A 20,093-nucleotide genomic window follows, 5' to 3' on the forward strand; every position below is an offset into this window, starting at 1 on the left:
CAGAGTTCCCGTTTAGTTTGCCGCTGTTCCTCACTGCAAACTAAAGTAGCCTTGTCACCTGTGATACGGTCCAGTATTGTCTGACGTGACAGCTGGAAAGTTTCTCTGAAGTTTCCTCTCTCATTTTAAAAGCGCATTCAGATTTTACATTCTGTTCCACAATGTAAGTGTTTACTTTTAACATAAAAAACGTTTTAAATGATTTGCTGTCAGAAAGTTTAAAACTCTTCCCCTCCAAATTTTTTGAAGAAATTAATGCTTTTGTACCCATTTATAATGTGTACTTAATCTAGGGGCATTTATGTAAGTTTTGAAGCATAGCCCTAATTTATTACTTCTTCCTTCAGGTTTATTTTGCACTTTTTAGAAATGACTTTGGCCCAGACTTTTCTTATACCAAGTAAGGTATCCTGTTGTGCAAGCTTTTTTATATTGTTTTTGTCCTGTTACTGTAGTTTATATGAAAAATTAGTGAAAATGCAAGAAACAATAGTTTAACCTTCTCATTTATGGTTTCTTTGTAGGAGGAGAGGGCAGTTAGAGATCGGAATCTCCTCCAGGTCCAAGACCATGATCAACCCATCCCATGGAAAGTACAGTTTAATTTGGGCAATAGTAGTCGGCCCAGCAACCAGTGCCGGAACTCCATTCAGGGGAAACACCTCATCACAGATGAACTGGGTAAGGCTGGCTCCCTTCCTCTTCTGCAATCTGGTGCCACTTTTCCTTAATGTCGATTATCCAAACAGTGGTCAGAATTCCTCAGTTGTTTTGTGGGTTTTTTTCCTTTTTCAGCTGGTGGTTTGCAAATAATCTGGTTTGTTTTGCAAGGGTAAATTTTGCTCTTAGTCTCAGAACAAATGAATTATAAACCTAACAATACTGAAATTGATAACAGTAACCTTGAATTAGAGTCTTCATTGATACAGGATGAAGGTCAACAAAATGAAGACAGGTGCTGTCTTTAAAATGAGACTACAGTGCATATGTGTGTGTGTTTTAAAGTTTGCAACCCCAGTAAAATAATTAAGGAAAAAAAACCTTTTCCTAAAAGATCTCAAAGGTGTCAGAGCATATGAGGTTATTTGGGATTAAAGGAAAGAATCAGGAAGACTAAACAGTGTTGAGCTCTGTTTTTAAGATTACATTGGAAAAGCAGATTAAATTGCAAATAACATGTGTTTTGTTTAAATAGAGTAAAGTTCAGTTAAGGGAAGCTACTTCCACAGTATGACCCAGCTAGTCAGGCAGGGGTAGACCTAGGACTAAGACCAGGGCTGAAGTTGGAATTCAGTGCTTTTTTTCTTACAGACTTTAGTTTGTATAATACCCAATGAGAAAGCTTGAAATCTTATGCCTTGACTTTATTATTTAATATTAGGTTATAAATGACAGTTTGTCTTTTCCTTTGGTCATAGCTAGCAAAAGAATGATTGCCCTCTGATTAATTCAAATGAGACAAAGACTGTCAGATTTCTTAAGTAAAAAGTTCCAAGAACTAATCAATAAAAATCCAGGAACGATATGTTTTATATTACCTCCATGAATACACGAGAGGAGATAAACAGTGTAATAAAGAAAACTTGCAGGAAATTTTTGTGTTTTAGTGAGCAGATGCCACCAACATGAGTGTTGCCAGAGTTACACCTTATTCAGTAAGACAACCAGTAAAGTAAAGAAACTTGGCAAAGGTTATAAGTTGGTTTCCCAGTCAGGAGCAGCATACACTGAGATTGTGATTTCACAGGACTCCATGTTGGAAATAATGTCTGGAAGAGTGTGTTTCTCCAGGTGCAAAAGGAGAAATCTTGATGGGCTTTCTTTCACCAGAAGTTAGAAAGATCTGGTTTCAAAGCTAAATATTGACAGATTGTACTGGGGAAAAATAGAAGACCTGAGATGCCAACACTTACAACCTGGAAAAGAGAAAAGGGCAGAAAGATCATTTCAACAAGGGTAATATTTTACATCTTTCTGGCATTACATGATAAGATGCTCTGTATTTATCATTTGGGGCAGAATTTTAAGGAACATGCTGGCTTATTTGGATTTTTAATTTGTAATTCCTATGAAGATGAGTAAGAATAGTTAGGAAGAATCCCAGAAACATTTAGTGTGACATTAGGATCATACTCTCTTATTTTAGAAGACAAAACCACACAGTTAAAACTACCACAGTGGCGAAAAGAAGCGCCAGCACTCAGATAAATGGGATCGGCTTCTCATAGGCCTCAGTTTCCCTAGTATGAAGTGAGGGCCCTTCTTGCCTCTTCCATTGTTATTTTACTGGTGCCTCCTGCTTTTGCACAGACTGTGTTTTCCAGAATGGTTTCTGAAAACAACCTCTTGCTTCATGAGGTCTCATTCTCTGAGGATTATGAAGCTGGGGCATTTGGAATGGAAGGATATGAGGAACAGCTGCTCTGCACCTATGTGCACCTGTGGGCCTGAGCCTACACCTGGGAGTTTGCCCCATGGGCCAGGTGGGGTCCCTCGTGGACTTATTCTTACATTTTCCTGTCCCACTCCCAGAAGGGTGTAGAGAATTGTCTCTTTAGCAGCTATGAAAAATAAGTTTGCTTTTGTGAGGACATTGTTTTCTTAAAGTTGAATATGAATGCATGAACTAAGTTGGAGGGGGTCTATTTAGATGATGAGTGGAGGAAATTAGGATTTTTATTCCTTGGGTCTTATAGAGTACTGGCATTCCCTAATCCTGAGGACTAATTGAATCCCTGCTCTGTATACTTAAAAACAGCCTAAATCAGTTTCTAAAGGTTAAATGTGAAATGGCAAGTATATGAAAGGCATTTATAAAAAAGTGTGTGTGAAGTTTTTTGTTTGTTTTTTTAATCTAGGAGGATCTCATTTTCAGGAATGAACGCTTTGTTTTTTTTCCTCTCTTCAGATTTTTGTTTGAAAAAGCATTACGTTTTTCTCCAGGCATAGATGAAAAATTGGCTTGCATAGGTTAGAACAGGGAAACAAAGGCCATGTGATGATTAAATCAAATATGTGACCGCAGAGAAAAAGGTCATTTAGGTGGATTAGGATGTATATAGCCTACTTATAAAATAGGAGTCTGTGTTTCCTATAAACTGCTGCATGCAGGTAGCAAGCTCTGACTGGACACCGTCTGATTCCAAACTCTATGGTCTTGAGGATGCTCCTGACTCCAGACTCCGGCTTCATGTTCTTTGGGAGCAGGACTTTGATTGCCGCTGTGTGATCGCCCCTGGTCACAGGTAGGGGACTGCTAGGTCTATACTCAGGCTAGTTTCTGACTTTCAGGTTACGTTTGTGAGAGGAAAGACCTACTGGTGAATGGCTGCTGTAACGTCAACGTCCCTGGCACAAAGCAGTACTGTTGTGACGGCTGCTTGTCCAGCGGCTGCTGCGGCGCCTACGAGTACTGTGTCTCCTGCTGCCTGCAGCCCAACAAGGTATGGAGAGTTGCTCCTTGTGCTGCGACTCCTTTAACTTTTCTGCTTGCGTTTCACATTGAGCATTAGAGTCTTTCTGTGGGATTCTTTGAAAACAGAAGAGAACCTTGTGTAGGTGTCAGAAATGGCTGCTGTGAGGTAGCCTTTGCCTGCAAGGGAAGGACGTAGTTCTCTTTCCTCTAGCTGTGCTTTGGTAGAGTGGGCTGTTGTATTCCCAGTCAGATGTCTAAGGAATAGGACACCAGCCTCCTGCTCATGTAAGCCTCTCTTTCTCTCCCTCCCCTCCCTGCATCAGCCGTCTCTTAGTTTAGGAGAAGTTTCCAAGGTTACCTTGTGCTGCTGAGTTTGGAATTTATTATAGGTACTAACTTTTGTTTCCACAGCAACTCCTCCTGGAGCACTTCCTCAACCGGGCAGCTGTGGCATTCCAGAACCTCTTCATGGCAGTCGAAGATCACTTTGAATTGTGTTTGGCTAAATGCAGGACCTCATCCCAGGTCAGTATCCATGATGCCTCTGGTGGCGGGGTGGGCCGGTGGGAATCAACGTCTGGAAGAAAACTTGAAAATCCACACTGGGAAAAAAAAAAAAAGAAAATCCACACTGGGGGCCCTTTGGTGGGGGTGATAATGGAGAAGAGATTTAAATGGAACTTTGGGGGATTAATTGTACAGTCATCCCTTGGTATCTGAGCATATTTGGTTCCAGGACCCCAAATTCCTAAATGCTCATATAAAATGGCATAATGTTTGCATATTACCTCCCTCCATCCTCCCGTATGCTGCCCGCCGCTGCGTGACTCCCGTATGCTTTAAAGCATTTCTAGATTACTTATAATAGCTAATACAGTGTAAAGGCCATGTTTTGCTTTTTGGAACTTTGTGGAGTTTTTTGAAATACTTTTGACCTGTGGTTGGTTGAACCCATGTATGCGGACCCTGTGGATACGGAGGGCTGACTGTATTTAGAATGTCAACGTGAGATTTTTATGATTTAGGGATGTAAAATATTTATATTTATTTAAATCAAGGTCTAACTAACTTGCATCTTCCCTGTCTGATTAGCTTGTTTGCATTTTAAGTCCTACTAGTTAAATTCCCGAGAGAAGCTCTCTCCTCTGTCTTTGACTGAAATTTGACTAAGGCTTTCCAGGCACCACTCGTTTAGAGTGGGTACTAAGTTATTCTGGGACAAAAATGTGGTTTATTTTAGGATTCAAGGGCATGGGGCAGGTGGGTATTGAAAATACACAGATAAATCTGTAGGTTGTTAAGCTTTCAGTACTTTCTAGCATGTTGTCATTAAATGCTTTGCTCTTTGGGCATTAAACATGGCACCAGTTGCTGAAAGTGTCTGAACCTTTTTGTGTTTTGACTCCCCATCCTCTGCCCTCAGCCTTTTTGATTGGGTGGTTGTTGGAGTGCTCTCTGTAAAATCACCAGATGTGTTCGTTATACAAGCGCACTTCTCTGGCTTTCCTTCATGGTGTCTCCAAGATTGACCTGGCTCTGTCTGACATACGTGACTCAGTTGCCATTCTCTGGAGCTCTTACACCCTTTGCCAGATTTCTGTAGTCCTCTGGGTTTTATGCTACTCTCTATGTCTCTGGTCTGCTCTTAAGGCATCTAGCATTGTTGGGTAAATGTTTCAAGGATTATAATGAGTATTTGAAACATGAAGAAATTCCTAATGGCCTTGTTTCGCTGAAAGAGCTTTCCATTTGAATAGACTTTAAAGGAAACGTGGAGGAAGTTTGAACCCGTGACTTTGATTCACACTCTCATTCTGAGAAATGAAAAATAGAAGAAAGGCCAGGTGTTTTCTTTCCTTAACTGGTAAAACCCAGGAGTTAATTCCAAACTTGAGTGAAGATGCTAAACTTTCTGACTTTGCTTTTTCACTGTAAAGAGAAAATTCCCAGTTGCCAATTTGCCTTTATAACAGTGTCCCGAGAAACAGAGTTGGCTGCATGACTACAAATTGGATTAATACAATTTAGATGTTTAGCCTTGGTCTTAGACTAATTAATGAATTCTTGGCTAGCCAAAAATTCAAGTTGCTTGTATGAAAACAAATTGCTGAAAAATTAGTCATTGAGGCTGATTATCTGTAGTCACACTTCATTTGCTTGGCCAGATGTGGTCAAGCATTTGTGTGGTCATTTGTGTGGCACCGTGGTGTTTTGTCCATGTGCCAGCTCTTAGGTACACAAACCTTGATGGAAGCAATTGGAAGTGCGTATCCTTCACCTCTGCAGGGTGCAGTGCCGAAGACCGAATTACTTTGAAGCACAGGGTCAAGTGCAGAACACCTGTTGGATCTTAACTGACTTAAAATAATTTGAGGAAAGTTTATTGTCTCAGGTTGTCCCAGTCACAGCTGGGTTTTAAAAAACTCACTAGTGTGTATAAAAGAAGCAGTCCTGTGACACTTGTCCTTTCTCATGCCCTTCGTTGGCATTCCGTGCTGAGCACCCACCTTGGTTGCAGAGGGTGCCCTGGTGACATTTTGGAGCTGGGCTCACCTGGGCTCCTACAGGGCGTGTATGCTGGCCGCCGTCCCACTCTCTCTCACCACGCTCTTCTCTTCCGTTTTGCCAACAGAGCGTGCAGCACGAGAACACCTATAGGGATCCCATAGCAAAGTACTGCTACGGAGAGAGCCCTCCCGAGCTCTTACCCGCGTGATGCTGCGGGGGACTCGGCCCTCTGGGAGGACGTGCTGCTGAAGAACTTGCAGCCTGAAGCTTTTCTCTGGTCTTCGAGAGAAGACTTTATTATGACCACTTCTTGTGTTGTGCTCTGTGGCCTCACTCGCCCCCGGGCTGACCAGATGGACTTGCTCCGTAAAGCAGCTGGAAACGCCAGCAGGTCGCATTCGAGAAAGACAGAACGGCGGGTGACCTGGCGGAGGCATCGGCGCTTTGGGCGCCTCAGCCCTGCGGCTGCTTGGGAACATGTGGGCCCCCTTGTGTGTTCTCCCCGGGCCCTTCACTGTAAAGTTATTTATTGGACTTCTTTGGAGTGGTGGGAAAATTCTGTTTCCTGTAGAAAAATGTTTTGCCTTGACAGTGGAATATATACAAGGAGATTGTTGTTCTTGTTGTTTTCTTGTGTTCTTGAGTTAGTTTCATGAGTGAAATCGTCCCTTCACCCACTAAAACTTTGGCCTCTTAAAACGTGCGTGTTCTCTCAAGCTGGTTTATTTTTGGTTTTGTTTTGACAGCATCTTCAGGAGTGCACCCTGACGTCTAAAACTGTCTAGAAACTCAGATGCTGTTCCCTTCTCATCCTGTGCTAACTTTCTGGCATCTGGCACTATGTGCTCTCAGGTTTTTTTCTAGTCTATTTGGATATGCTTGTTTACTGATGTGCATGCATCGTTTTAACCAGAAATTCTGCCTTGTTGTCCTGGAGGGTTTTGTTAATTGTTTCCTACGCCCTGGTTGAAATGACTGGTCTTCTCAGCCCTGGAACATCAGGAGTCTCAAGAAAGTCACCTGCGGGGCAGCCTCCTCCTCTCCTGACATGGGAACTCTGTGTTAAGGTGATTCCCAAGTGAAGATACATCTTGCAGCTGACTGTAAGTGGTCATCTTTTATTGCTTTCAGCTTCAGGAAATGTAACAGGTACAGACATTTGGTTTCTCTACGATTTACAGAGACAAAGAACAAAACTCAAGTTTCTGTCAAGGTGCTATAGGAGACATCTATCCTCGGTGGATGCAGGACGCACAGGCACTGGTCTGCTTACTCGGGGCCTCCTGTGCTTCTGGTACAGCAACCCCCCTCTGGTCAATGCCAGCAGTATTGGGGGCTTAGATCAAGACGTTGTGCCTGTCGCGTAATACAGCTCTTTGCTCTCAGAAGTCATGCTATCACACACAGTTCTTTGCCAGAGCCCTCCACTAACCTCTGGATCTGTCAAGGTCTCCCTCGTTCTTTGTCGGTTGTTCAACTGCTGCCCTTGGAGCAGAGCACAGGTTTTACAGCCCGCTTTCAGCGTTTTTATTTCAGTGGAGCTTTGCCTTCCTCTGTATCTTTGAAGTCTGCATAGTGGGAATTTCCCTTAACTCTTTCACATTATTTCTCACCCTTATCTTCCCAAGCTCTTTGTCCCCCTAAGTCCACTTTCTTAGAGGATAAACTGTCTGGCAGTTGTTTTTAAATGTTAGATCCCAGGAAATTTATTTAGTGTGCATCAGGCTCTTTGGCTTCCGTGTGTGTTCTGTGAAAGCGTGAGTACCTCTACCTGTTTCATCGTCTCACCGCTTTTGGTAACTGAGCCTGTCTCCCGGTGGTTGTCACCGACAAGCCTCTTCTTTGAGCTTATTTGAACCCTTGAGCAATAACTCACAGTAGATTTACTGTGGTAACAGTTTATATCAAAGGTCAGCCATGCCTGTTTACTCTGTATTTGAACATTGGTGTGCACGTTTTGCGTTTTCACTGCTTTCACAGTCTTTGTAACTTAAGTAGAAAATTAAGCTCTCTTGTTCCCACCTTGTAGATGAGGTAATAGAGTGAAGTGACTTCCCTTCTCCACGACAGAACCAGAACACGACCGTCATCTGCTGCTCAGGGGTCTACTGTCCTTCCCGGTGCCCCTCGCCCGCTCCAATGCTGACTCATCTGTAAACACTCCCCTGAGAGCATATAGCTTTGGATTCCAGGCCAGAAGAGAGGAGAGGTGGCATAAGTAGTCAAATTGGGTCGATAATCTAAAGGTCATTTTCATTCAGTCCTGGAATATGTTTCTCTGTACTGTAGTCAGTTAAGAGGTGTGTTAGCTGTTTTTGGAAACTCATGGTACTGCAGACTGTATAGCGAAGCCTCCCAAGGACCTGGAGCATCATGGGCCTCCCCAGGCTTCCAGCCTAGACCCCTCTCTACTCCCCTCTCTGGTTTGTTTCTGGTTCCTTCAATTGGAAGTTTCCATAATTAGGAATCTTGTCTTAGTTTTGTATGCCCAGAGCTCAGCAAAGTGTGTGATATACATTGGGTTTTAGGAAAAGATCAAAGAGGAAACAAGAATTCCTTTAGAAGAAAATGTATTAAATTCCATATGTTTGGGGTGATAGGTAATTGGCTAATTTAAAGCACTTCCCTTAATTCTGAATCTTAACTTTCGTGCTTATTGGTGGAGCTGTAAAGATATGTCCTGATAGGGAAAGAAATGTTCCATGAAAAGCGTGCTATACAAAAAGGGCCACCCTCCTCGACGCAGCCTGGGACTCAGGGTGGCCCTGGACCTGGTAGCGCTGGAGCTGGTATCAAAGGGCCAACTCTGCAGCTCTTGTAAAAGCGGAGGATAGGACTTTCGAACAGGGTTTGCAGCTTTCAGCCTGCTCCCAGAGCTGACTCAGAGGCTATCCAGGGAGTGCCTCGGTTGGTGAGGCTGCACAGGTGCTGTGGGAGCTGTGTGCAAGATTTCGAGCAAGCTGTTCCCATCGTTGGGATTTGCAGGTAAATTGTGAATGGGCAGAGACGTTGCTTCTTTAATCTGCTTTTCACCAACTGGAGAGAGAGTGGCCTTGCAGTCAGTAACTCTTGCTTGTTACTAAGGTATGGCCTTGGGTAGTCTTCTTTCCTCTTTAGGTCCCAGGCCCTGCTCTGTGATACAGGATCACATCCGATGGCTCCTCATGGGGTTGTTGTGAGGTGTCTGAGTGAGTGAGGGCTCAGTCCTGGGCACAAAGTCCACATCTGCAACCCAGCAGGAGCCCAACGTCAGGTGGTCAACAAGGTTGGGAATGGGTAGGCCCCTCAGGTGGAAGGATGGGAACTACAGAGTTCTGGGTATTGTTTTCATTACTATTTTTAGAAGAACTCATGCTAAAGATAATTTTTTAACTGGAGGTAATTTAGAAATATGTCAAGATGAAAGTAATAATTACTTAAAATCATGCAATCTAGAGATCAGCCTCTGTTTTTTCCTCTTCCCTCATGACTTTTTAGGCAGATACGAGAACCCTTTTTCCTCTTGAAAGCAGTCCTCTGATGAACATTCTTCTTTGTGACATACAGGCCTATCTAATAATTAGTGATCACATGGTGTCAGTTTCATGGATATACAGTAATGTTATTAATCCCCTGCTGAGGGCGTTTAGCTTGTTACTTTTTTTTTGACTACTATAAGTAATACACTGATGATACGCTTTCACGTGCACGATTGTATGTTTATCGGAGAATGATTTTCACCAATTTATACTCCCACCTAATGTATGGGATGAGTGTGTCTTTCTGTATACCCAAGAACCCCATGGCATTGTTTAACTCTTTGCTGATGGATCTCAGTGTTCTAATTGATGTTTATCTGATCTCTTCCCGTATTTTGATTGATCATCTTATCATTCAGATGTAGTGAACTGCTGCTTGTGACCTTGGCCAGTTTTTCTCTCATTGGTCTTTATCTTACAGAGCGTTTTTCACTGAAGGAAGCCTTAAACCCCTTTTCTTGTCTTTCTCAGCCCTGCATTTCTCAGAGGCAAGTGGCTTGTTAACAAACTAACCTTTCCAGTTGATCTAGGGCAGCAAACGGGGGCAGTTTTGCCCCCAGGGAACAGTTGGCAACGTCCAGATTGCCAGGTGGTCATTAGGTGTGATGGTTGGAGACCAGGGATACCACTAAACACCCCACTGCCCCTGCGACACAGAATGGTCCAGCTCCAAGCGTCAGTGGTGCCAACGTGGAGAGGCCCTACTCTTGGTCACATTTCCTCCCTTTCAGTTAAAGAGGAAAAACTACCAGGAGCTGAGAGGTGACTTGATTATTTCCTTGCCCTTGCTTTCTGTTGTGCCCAAGTGCTGCTGATTAAATTACCTTGAAATCCCACAGGACATACGGCTTCCTCGCTGGTCTCTACCAGCCCAGTGCTGCCTCCAGGAACTGGCTTATTACTCTGCATCGGCGTCCCTTGCGTGCTGACACAGTCCAAGCACACACACCCTCCTGTGGGCAGAATAACCTCAGGTTTACTCACAGCCCCACCCCTCCCTGTTCTCCTGCAGCAGCCCTTTGCAAGGAGGGCTTTGGAAGATGAGGGGGGAAGGGAAATGTCACTACAGATCCCATTCAGAAAACTGGTCCTTCTACTATAAAAAAGTACCACATAAGTGAATAGTAATAATGGAAAGGAAACGCTGGTGGAACTGTGAGAGTGCTTTACTGCACAGCACTTTGCCTGACTCTGTGGCGTCAGTCATTGCCTTCCGAGCCCCTTGCCTGTGTGGACTCTTCCTGCAGGGTTTGTTGTCACAGTGTGAAGACTGTTTGGAGTACCGGGATCCCTGTTTTCACTCAGTCACATGGCTGCGATGTTCTTCGTCTGGTTTGCTTTCACAGGTGGGAAGAGGAACAGGTGGCCCCTCAGGCCTGAGTGGGGACCAGTGGGGGTCATCGTGTTCGTGCAGCTGGCTCCGTGTCCTGGTAGCCCCTCGCCACATACCTTCATGTGTACAACTCGGTTCACCCCTGCTGTAGAGCTGCAGTGGTGGACATTTTAAAAATAGAAGTACAGCCTTTAATATTATAAAGAAACAAAACATCTAGCCACTTAAAGCGAGTGGGTCCAACTGTCATTCAAACGTTTAAACGGGTCCTATATTGTTTCCCAGGACTGCAAGGTCAGTGTCTTCAAGGGAACCAAAATCAAAACCACATCACTGCTATCAATGCATTTTATTTGTAAGTGGGTGCTTTCCTAGTTTTTCGTAGGGTCGGTAGTTCCTCCAGTCTTTGGACTTTTTAAATTCTTACATATTTTTATGGAGCATAGTGTAGGGAAGCTCTGGTCAGCTTGCATCTGGGTTATCAAAGTCAGAAATGTTTGCTAAATGAGAAAAAGTGGTATTGGCTATCAGTGAAATTCAAAATCTCAGTCTATGGTGGCCACATGTCCCTATTACTGAGGAGGAGTATGTGTGTTTATAAGTGTAACAGCAGTGTGTGAGTAGCATCCTAATTTTATTGACGAGAGCACAAACATTTAGTGGCCTTAAGTAAATTAACCTCTTCTGGCTTTGGTTTTGTCATAGGCAGATGATTACTAAGATATCTTGCAGATCCAAAATTCTGATTTTTGTGCCAAAGATCCTGCCACATATAAAGCAAGACTAGAGCCCAGCAACTTGGTCCTTGGCTCTGATTCTCAGAGGGTAAGTGGAGACCAGCCATCTGGAGCCTGTTTTCTTCAGACCAAGGCTTCCCCTTCTCTCTTGAAGATTTCAGCTGGGGCTCACCATTTTCTGCCTCTCTCCTCAAATATTAAATAGACACCATATTCTTCTCTGCTGGGACCAACTTATCATGTATTGCTGCTCTGCACCTGTGAAGACAGCTGCTGTGTTTTCCATCATAAAAACAGCTGCCTTTTGGCAAGGAGGCCCAGAATGTGCTTTGGAGCTGTACCTTAACACAGTGCTAAATTATTTAGATATGCTTAACCTGAGATGCTCAGAGCATCTTGGAATTCCTATTTAGGGCTTCTGTAGTTACTGCTCAGTAAAAGATTTCCCTTTCATATCTTTTGTGATTACTAGGCAGAAATCTCAAAATATAGGAAATTACAAAGATATTAAATTATCAGATCCCCAGCACCCCCCAGAGATAACCACTAATTAAAGTTTTGATGTAAAGTTTTGCCTTTTTTTGTACATAAATGTATATTTTGTGTTAGTACGTAAATAAAGGTAGAATCTTGCTGTATAATATTTTAAAATAAACAGTTCCTATCGGGTTGGCTTAACTCAATTATAGCTAATTAATTTACAGAATGGGAAAAGTGTACATTTTAATTGTATCATCTGGGCCTCAACATAAAGTTGGGGTAGGGCTGAAAGCCCTTTTAGAACTGCACACAAATTTGGCATTGCCTTTCTACATCCCTTTTCTTTTATTTTTACACAGTAGGGAGACAAGTCTTTGTGTTCCTCACAAATAAATTACAGGCATCCTACCTCAGCCAGAGTTGACCCACAGGAAGCATGAGGAGGTTGAAACCTGTCATGGCAGAACCCCACTTTCTTGAGAGAGCTAAGGAAAAAAGATGAGGGGAGCCCCACTCCAAATATCCCCAACTATGTCATTCATTTCAGTGAATCACTAAGTGCAGCAATTAAGGAAATTAAAAAAATAGAATTATAAAATGTCTGGGAAGGATACAGGGGGACCATCTTTCTGGATACCTGCTTCGGGAAAAGGATGATGTGAGTTTAAAGCGGCCATGTTTTGTCAAGTTTGTGGTCCACGGTGATGGGTTTTGAGGGCAAGAGGGATGTCAGTTTCTAAAGATGTTCTAGATGCTCCATGGATTGCTATTTGGAGCTGGCATCCTCTGTGCTTCCCTCCAGAGCCTCAAGAGGCCTGGAGTCCCTCGCATGTGCTGGACTCGGTTTCTCTGAGGAAGTTTTTGCCTGGGCAGCAATCCAGGGTGTGCTCTGAGAGTGTAAGCCCTGACACCCGTGCCCTTCCTAAGCTCTGCCTGCAGCCTGCTGCATGCCAGCTTGGAGGCCTGATATAAATGGTCTTGCAGCCGCTTAGCAGCCAGCCAGGCTCATTTATTTGACACAAATAAGCTCATTGACCTGATTTAACAGAGGGAGGAACTATGGAATCAAGTCCAATATGATCTTAAAGCCCTTTCTTTTCATCACAGTCTTTTCAGACCTTTAAGGATGACTGCCGAGTTAAACGATGCTCATGGGCACTCTGTCAAGGAAAAAAGGGGAAAGAGAAGCTGGAGAGATGGGAGGAAGGGGAGAGGAGAGAGCAGGAGGTGTTGGGGGCACAAACGCCAACAGTTGCTCTCTGTGCCACTTGGGGGCACCAGTTACTTAGGTTTTCTGTCCTCAGCGTAGTCCTTGTTGGGAGACCGGGAGACCTGTGCCCACGTGGGCTCCCTCTCACTGAGACAATGAGGCTGTTCTGTAGACGAAGGACCATCTGGTGGTGAGGACAAACCAGGACTCTTTCCCAGAGCCCTGTCGACTTTGTGCACAGGGACTCAGGCATATCCTTTTGCAAAGAAAAGGAAATCTGCTGCTGGTGCCATTGAAGACCTCAGGCTTAACTCGGGGCCTGTACCGTCCTCTTCTTCCTCCCCACCCATTTGCTGAGGTGAAATGGAGGATAGTCTCTTGACTGGTCCTACCTGGACAAAAAACATCTGGGAACTGCTTACAGTGTCCCATCCTGCATTGGCCCTATCGCGTTCACACGGCAGTGTCTCCTGAGGCAGGTGTTCTTTCTCATCTTCATTTTAGGAGCCAGGTTCTGACACGGGTTATATTTTTCTCCAGTTATAGATGCCAGCCCCGGAAAGTGCACACGGGCCCAGTCCAGGCACTTTGTGATTGCAGCGACCGTCTTCCAATCATTTCTGGCGCTAAAGGCCTCTTATTTAATCTCAACAACCACACTTATGAAGTTGTAGGTCTTTTTATCCTCATTCTACAGAACTCAGAGATTAATTTGTCTGGGAAAACATCGTCTTAGTGGTTTAAACCAGGATAGTGATCAAACCCAATCTCTTTTTGCTCCAGGACCTTGACTTTTAGCCCCTGTGATGTAAGTGCCACTGTGGGCTGAGTGCTGAGAAGGAGGTCGAGATGGAGAAGGGGTTATTTGCTTTAAAGCTTGCTATTTGGCCTAGGATTTGGATCATCCTTGATTTAAGCAAAATGTTTCACCTTCTTGCTGCTGGTCCTGCCAGAAAGAGTGTTTGAAGAATGCACTAAAAGAGGATTTTAGCCTTTCAGCACAGCTCTGGTAACTTCCCTTTTCGCCCTGATCAGAGTCCTTATAATGGGCTGAACTGTCTCCTCCTACCCAAATCCATATACTGAATTCCCAACCCTCAGTGCGTTACAGTGTAACCTATTCAGATAAACTGCCTCTGAAGAGGTGATTAAGTTAAAATGAGGCTGTAAGGGTGGCTTCTAATCTACTAGGACTATGTCCTTATGAGAAGAGGAAGAGAAAGCCCTTAAAGAGGGCTTTAAGAAGGCCGCCATCTGCAATCTAAGAATGGCCTTGGGAGAAACAAACCTATTGACGCCTTGATCTCAGACTTCCCAGCCTCCAGGACTGCAGGAGAATAAATTCCTATCCTTTAAGCTCCCCAGTCTACGGCATTTTGTTAGGGCGGCCTGCGGTGACTGATAACAATCCTTGAAGGAAGTGATACTGAGTTACTATGCAAGCCCAAAGGATAGCATGGTGGGTAGCAACACTGAGCTGCACCGCTGGAGTCATCTTGGCGCCAGTGTGTTTCTTTTCTACGAAAGTGAACCTGAGAGCCTGCCCAAGGTTCCTTCCAGCCCTGGCCTTCAGGGGTTCTAGTTTTAGGGTCTAGCCTCAAGTCCTGAAAAGTGCTGCTTTAAACCTGTGATGTTAAACCAGAGGGGCATTTTGCCCCCCAGGGGACATAAGCCAATGTATAAAGACAGTTTTGGTTGTCATGACGTGTGTATGTCTGTGTGCCTCCAGTTGAGGCACACGCTCAAGTACCCTGCACAGCCCCCACCACAGAGGGTTGTCCACTGCTCAGTGTCAGCAGGGTCGAGGTGGAGAAACCCTGGGTTCAGCGTTGTTGCCCTGTGAATGGGGGTGACGAGGGATTGTCAGCTCCGGTCATTCATTCAGCGGGTACTCGCTTAGCACTTACTGTCTGCCTAGCTCTGTGCTAGGTAGTGCAGAGACCTAGAAGAGCCTCCTGGGATTTAAGGTCGGGTTGATCTTAAGCTTCTGGTTTTGGGAACATGGTATTAATACCTAGATTAATATCTTAGATGATGATGTTACCATCCTCCTTAGGATAAACCGTCACTTTGGATTTCCAGAGAGCGTTTTTTTGCTCAGACGGCCAAGCACCATTTATTGAATCCTGCCTCATTCACAGACTTACACTAGTATAGCTTTGTTGTTCAGTCGCTAAGTCATGTCAGACTCTTTGCGATCTCATGGACGGCAGCATGTCAGGCTTCCCTGTCAGCTTGGTTCTTTTTATAAAGGATTGGAGGAGGGACTTCCCTGGTGGTCCAATGGCTAAGACTCTGCTCCTAATGCAGGTGCCTGGGTTCGATCCCTGGTCAGGGAACTAAAACCCACATGCCGCAACCAAGAGTTTGCATGCCACAACTAAAGATCCCTCATGCCTCAACGAAGATCGAAGATGTTGTATGTCCCAACTAAGACCTTGCGGGGTGCAGCCAAGTAAATAAATAAAAGTAAATATGAAAAAAAAAAAAAGATTTGAGGAAGCTATATGCTGCTGCTAAGTTGCTTCAGTCGTGTCGAAGTCTGTGTGACCCCATAGACGGCAGCCCACCAGGCTCCCCCGTCCCTGGGACTCTCCAGGCAAGAACACTGGAGTGGGCTGCCATTTCCTCCTCCAATGCATAAAAGTGAAAGTGAAGTCACTCAGTCGTGTCCGACTCTGAGCGACCCCACGGACTGCGGCCTACCAGGCTCCTCCATCCATGGGATTTTCCAGGCAAGAGTACTGGAGTGGGGTGCCATTGCCTTCTCCAGAGGAAGCTATGTATTTGTATATAATACTGATCAGTAGAACCAGTTTAAAAGGAATGGCTACCCACTCCAGTATTCTTGCCTGGAGAATCCCGTGGACAGAGGAGCCTGGCAGGCTATAGTCCATGGGGTCGCAAAGAGTCGGATGTGACTGAGTGACTGACACTTTTAAAATGGAATGCCAACATGCAGGTGTGAGAAAGCAACACAGTTGATGCGTAAACCCATATATGCATTTTTCCTAGTCACAAAGTGACACATTATAGAAAGAGAAGTAAACAGAATAAAAACTTTCATAACCCTTCTATCTGCAGATAACCACTATGTGATACATCTCTTTTTGTACACATGCACATATATTTAACAAGAAAATTGCAACCCTATTTTACCATTTTGTCACCAAGTGAATGGCCCTTGAAAGGGGCTTTGACATCTAATTTGGTGATCACAAGGCAGAGAAAGATGTCTGCATGCCAGACTGGCTGTGGAGTTAAGTGACCAGGGCACTGCCTACCAAGAAGGCATTGATCCAGGGAGATGGGCGAACACCCATACTTCACAACTCCAGAGGGCATCGTTCCCATAGTACCAGAATGGTGTATTCTGTGTCACCCCTCCGCCCCTCCCCCCTTGTGTGACCCAGCAGCCCTGGAACTCTTATTTTTTGTAGTGGCTTTGTTGAGCTGTAGTTCACTTAGCATGCAGTTCACCCATTTAAAGTGTACAGTTCAATGATGTTAGTGTATTCAGAGCTGTGCAGCCATCACCACAATCAATTTTCGAACATTTTCATCACCCCGGAAAGAAGTCCCATATCTGTTAGCCATCACTCTCCCAGGTCCCCTGATCTGTCCAGCCCTAGGTGACCACTGACCTACTCAGTCTGTAGATCTGCCTATTCTGGACATTTCATTTAAATGGAACCATATATGATCTTTGGGCCTGGCTCCTTTCCTATATCATCATGTTTCCATGACTTGTCCAATTATAGCATGTATCAGAACTTTGTTCTTTTTTTAAAATTTATTTTTCTAGTTGAATTGTTCATATAGAGCTCATTCACCTTTTTAAAGTATACAGTTCAGTATTCTTTCCTGTTCACAAAGCTGTGCCGCCACTACCACTAATTCCAGAGTATTTTCATCCCTCCGAAAGAAACCCCATACCTATTGGCAGTCATTCCTCATTCTTCCTCCCTGCCAGCCTGTGGCAACAATTTACCTTCTGTCTCTACTGACTGACCTATTCTGAATAGTTCACATAAACAGAATTGCACACCATGTAGTCGCTTGTTACTAACCTCTTTCACCCAGCATGTTTTCAGAGTTCACTCATGTTGTAGCATGTGTCAGTACTTCATCCCTCCTTATGGCTAAGTGTTCCGCAGTATGGATAGACCCCCTTTGCCTTATCCATTCATCAGTTGATGGGCATTTTTGGTTATTGTGAATAACGTTGCTCTGAGCATTTGTGTACAAGTTTTAGGTGGACATATGATTGCTGTTCCCTTCTGTGCATATACCTAGAAGTGGAATTACTGGGTTATGATATGGGTTTCATCTTTTGAGGAATTGCCAGTCTGTTTTCCAAAGCAGTTGTACCACTTTACATTCCCACCCAGCAGTGTACGAGGATTCTGATTACTTCACACCCTTGCCAAGACTTGCCTTTGTTATTGTAGCCATCCTAATGATAATGAAGTGGTATCTCGTTGGGGGTTTTGAATTAGCGTATCCTTGATGGCTCATGATGCTGAACATCTCTTCATGTACTTAGTGGCCACATGGACATCTTTAGGGAGGTGTCTATCTTAATTCTTTGCCCATTTTAAAATTGAGTTGTCTTTATAAATTGTTAGACTTCTTTATGTATTTTAGATATGAGCCCCTTGTCAGATATATGATTTGCAAACGTTTTCTCCTATTCTATGGATTGTCATTTCACTTTCTTGATGGTGTTCTTTGAAGCATAAAAGTTTTAGTTTTGATGAAGTTCAATTTAATTTTTCTTTGGTTGCTTGTGGTTTTGGTGTCATATTGTGATGCTAATTGATTTTTAATGAATGATAATATTCCTTGGAATAGATGTAGCATAAAAAGATAATTGTTTGATACTAATTGCATAATGTTCTTTGTTTTAATGTCTTCGTGCCCACCCTCACCCCCAATATCTTTATTCTGGTGACATCTGGATTTATACCTCAAGCCGTTTGCAAATTGCATTAGATTCCTGTAGCCTTTGCAAACACATCATTGTTCCATGTGTCCTATTTTCCTCCCCTACGAATGTGCTTAGCGGTGCCCAGACCTCTGCAGTGCAACTGACAAGGAGCAGAAGTCTCCATACAGCACAACTTAGCTGCCCTCCAAGTCCCTGTCCTTTGATCGCCAGCGTTGCAGTAATGCAACCTTGTGGGACCGCGTCGCCATCTTCTGGCAAAGTCGGAAAAGTGCAATGCCAGAAACTTGAAGGCTTTACGGAAGGTCTTTTTGTTTTTTCCTTTCTCCATGGCAGTTTGTCAGGTACCAATTAACTCTTTTCATTCTGACCTACTCCTGTTGCTTTAAGGTCTTTTCACCTTTGGAGGTAATGTTTAAAAATTCAGCCACTTACAAAAAGTGAACCTGTTTTCTATAAGGCAGGGAAGCTTGTGTGTCTCTCAGTCTACAGGCAATTCCTAGTGTGTTAAAACATTTTTACTATCGAGTAGGAAGCAGTTCTTTACCTTCAGTGTGGAAAGGCAAATGAATACAAGTCATTTCTTGCGTCATTTGGGTCAAATTATTATGTTTGTTGAGTCCCTGGTAGGCTAGGACTCTCTCAGGTGTACCATTTTGCCAGCTTTTCCCAGCCCTCCCAGGTCTACCCAGGTCTATGTATTGTTCCCACTTTGCTGTTGAGAGTGAGGCCCTAGGAAGATAAGTGACTAATCTTTGTTTTCTAGGACAGAATGGGCAACAATTTAAAAAAAAAAATGATGGAACAATTACGACGTACAATCCGTCTAGTCAAGGCTATAGTTTTTCTGGTGGTCACGTATGGATGTGAGAGTTGGACTGTGAAGAAAGCTGAGCGCCGAAGAATTGATGCTTTTGAACTGTGGTGTTGGAGAAGACTCTTGAGAGTCCCTTGGACTGCAAGGAGATCCAACCAGTCCATTCTGAAGGAGATCAGCCCTGGGATTTCTTTGGAAGGAGTGATCCTGAAGCTGAAACTCCAGTACTTTGGCCACCTGATGTGAAGAGTTGACTCATTGGAAAAGACTCTGATGCTGGGAGGGATTGGGGGCAGGAGGAGGAGGGGACAACAGAGGATGAGATGGCTGGATGGCATCACTGACTCGATGGATGTGAGTCTGAGTGAACTCCGGGAGTTGGTGATGGACAGGGAGGCCTGGTGTGCTGCGATTCATGGGGTCGCAAAGAGTCGGACACGACTGAGCGACTGACCTGAACTGAACTGAATCTTTGGTATCCAATATAATGCCTTATACTCTATTTTAATAAATCTTTATTGAATGAAGAAAAAAAAGAAATTCTGTGTCCTGACTCCTGACCTACTTTTCCTTCACCACACCCAACTGCTTCTCCTATCGTAAATGCCTCAGTCATTTCAACGAATATTTGCACTGTTGTTCAATGAGAGAACAGGTGTTTATAACTTTCAATCTTTAATAAAAGGAGTAAAAATGTGATTATTAAAAGAATGTGCAAAAAAAACACCTACACCAATATTCATACCAGTGTTAGTCACAACCGAAAAGTAGAAACAATCGAAATGCCCATCAACAGATCAACAGATAAAAATGTGCACCATCCATACAGGGGAATATGAGTCAGCCACAGAAAGGAGTGAGTATTGACACAAGCTGCAGCATGGTGACTGTTGAAAATGTGATGCTTAGTGAGAGAAGCCAGTCCCCAAAGGCCATGTGTTATATCATTCCACTTATATGGAATGTCTAGAATAAGCGAATTTATAGAGACTGGAAGCAGATTACTATATGAGGGGAATTAAGGGTAGCTGCTAATGGATGTGGGATTTCTTTCAGGGTGAGGAAAAGGATCTGAAGTTGATGGTAGAGATGGCTGCGCAACTCTGAATATACCAAGAAATATACTG

The 20,093-nt window shown here is 43.9% G+C and overlaps 1 protein-coding gene across 13 annotated transcripts in view; it reads left to right on the forward strand.

Annotated features, from left to right (window-relative positions):
* SPRING1 (SREBF pathway regulator in golgi 1) overlaps positions 1-20,093 on the forward strand; it is a 192,380-nt gene that overhangs the window by 9,084 nt on the left and 163,203 nt on the right. For 4 of the 13 annotated variants that reach the window (XM_069557552.1, XM_069557555.1, XM_069557550.1 and 1 more), the window contains exons 2-4: positions 525-681; positions 3,292-3,443; positions 3,827-3,940. In XM_069557552.1, the coding sequence (XP_069413653.1) occupies positions 525-681; positions 3,292-3,443; positions 3,827-3,940 (423 nt within the window). Of the gene's footprint in view, positions 1-524; positions 682-3,291; positions 3,444-3,826; positions 3,941-6,047; positions 6,540-18,915; positions 19,507-20,093 lie in introns of those variants that run through there. The other 9 variants (XM_069557554.1, XM_069557549.1, XM_069557557.1 and 6 more) reach the window with 3 other exon arrangements.

Source organism: Ovis canadensis, chromosome 17 (assembly GCF_042477335.2).
Source record: "Ovis canadensis isolate MfBH-ARS-UI-01 breed Bighorn chromosome 17, ARS-UI_OviCan_v2, whole genome shotgun sequence".
Classification (NCBI taxonomy): Eukaryota; Metazoa; Chordata; class Mammalia; order Artiodactyla; family Bovidae; genus Ovis; species Ovis canadensis.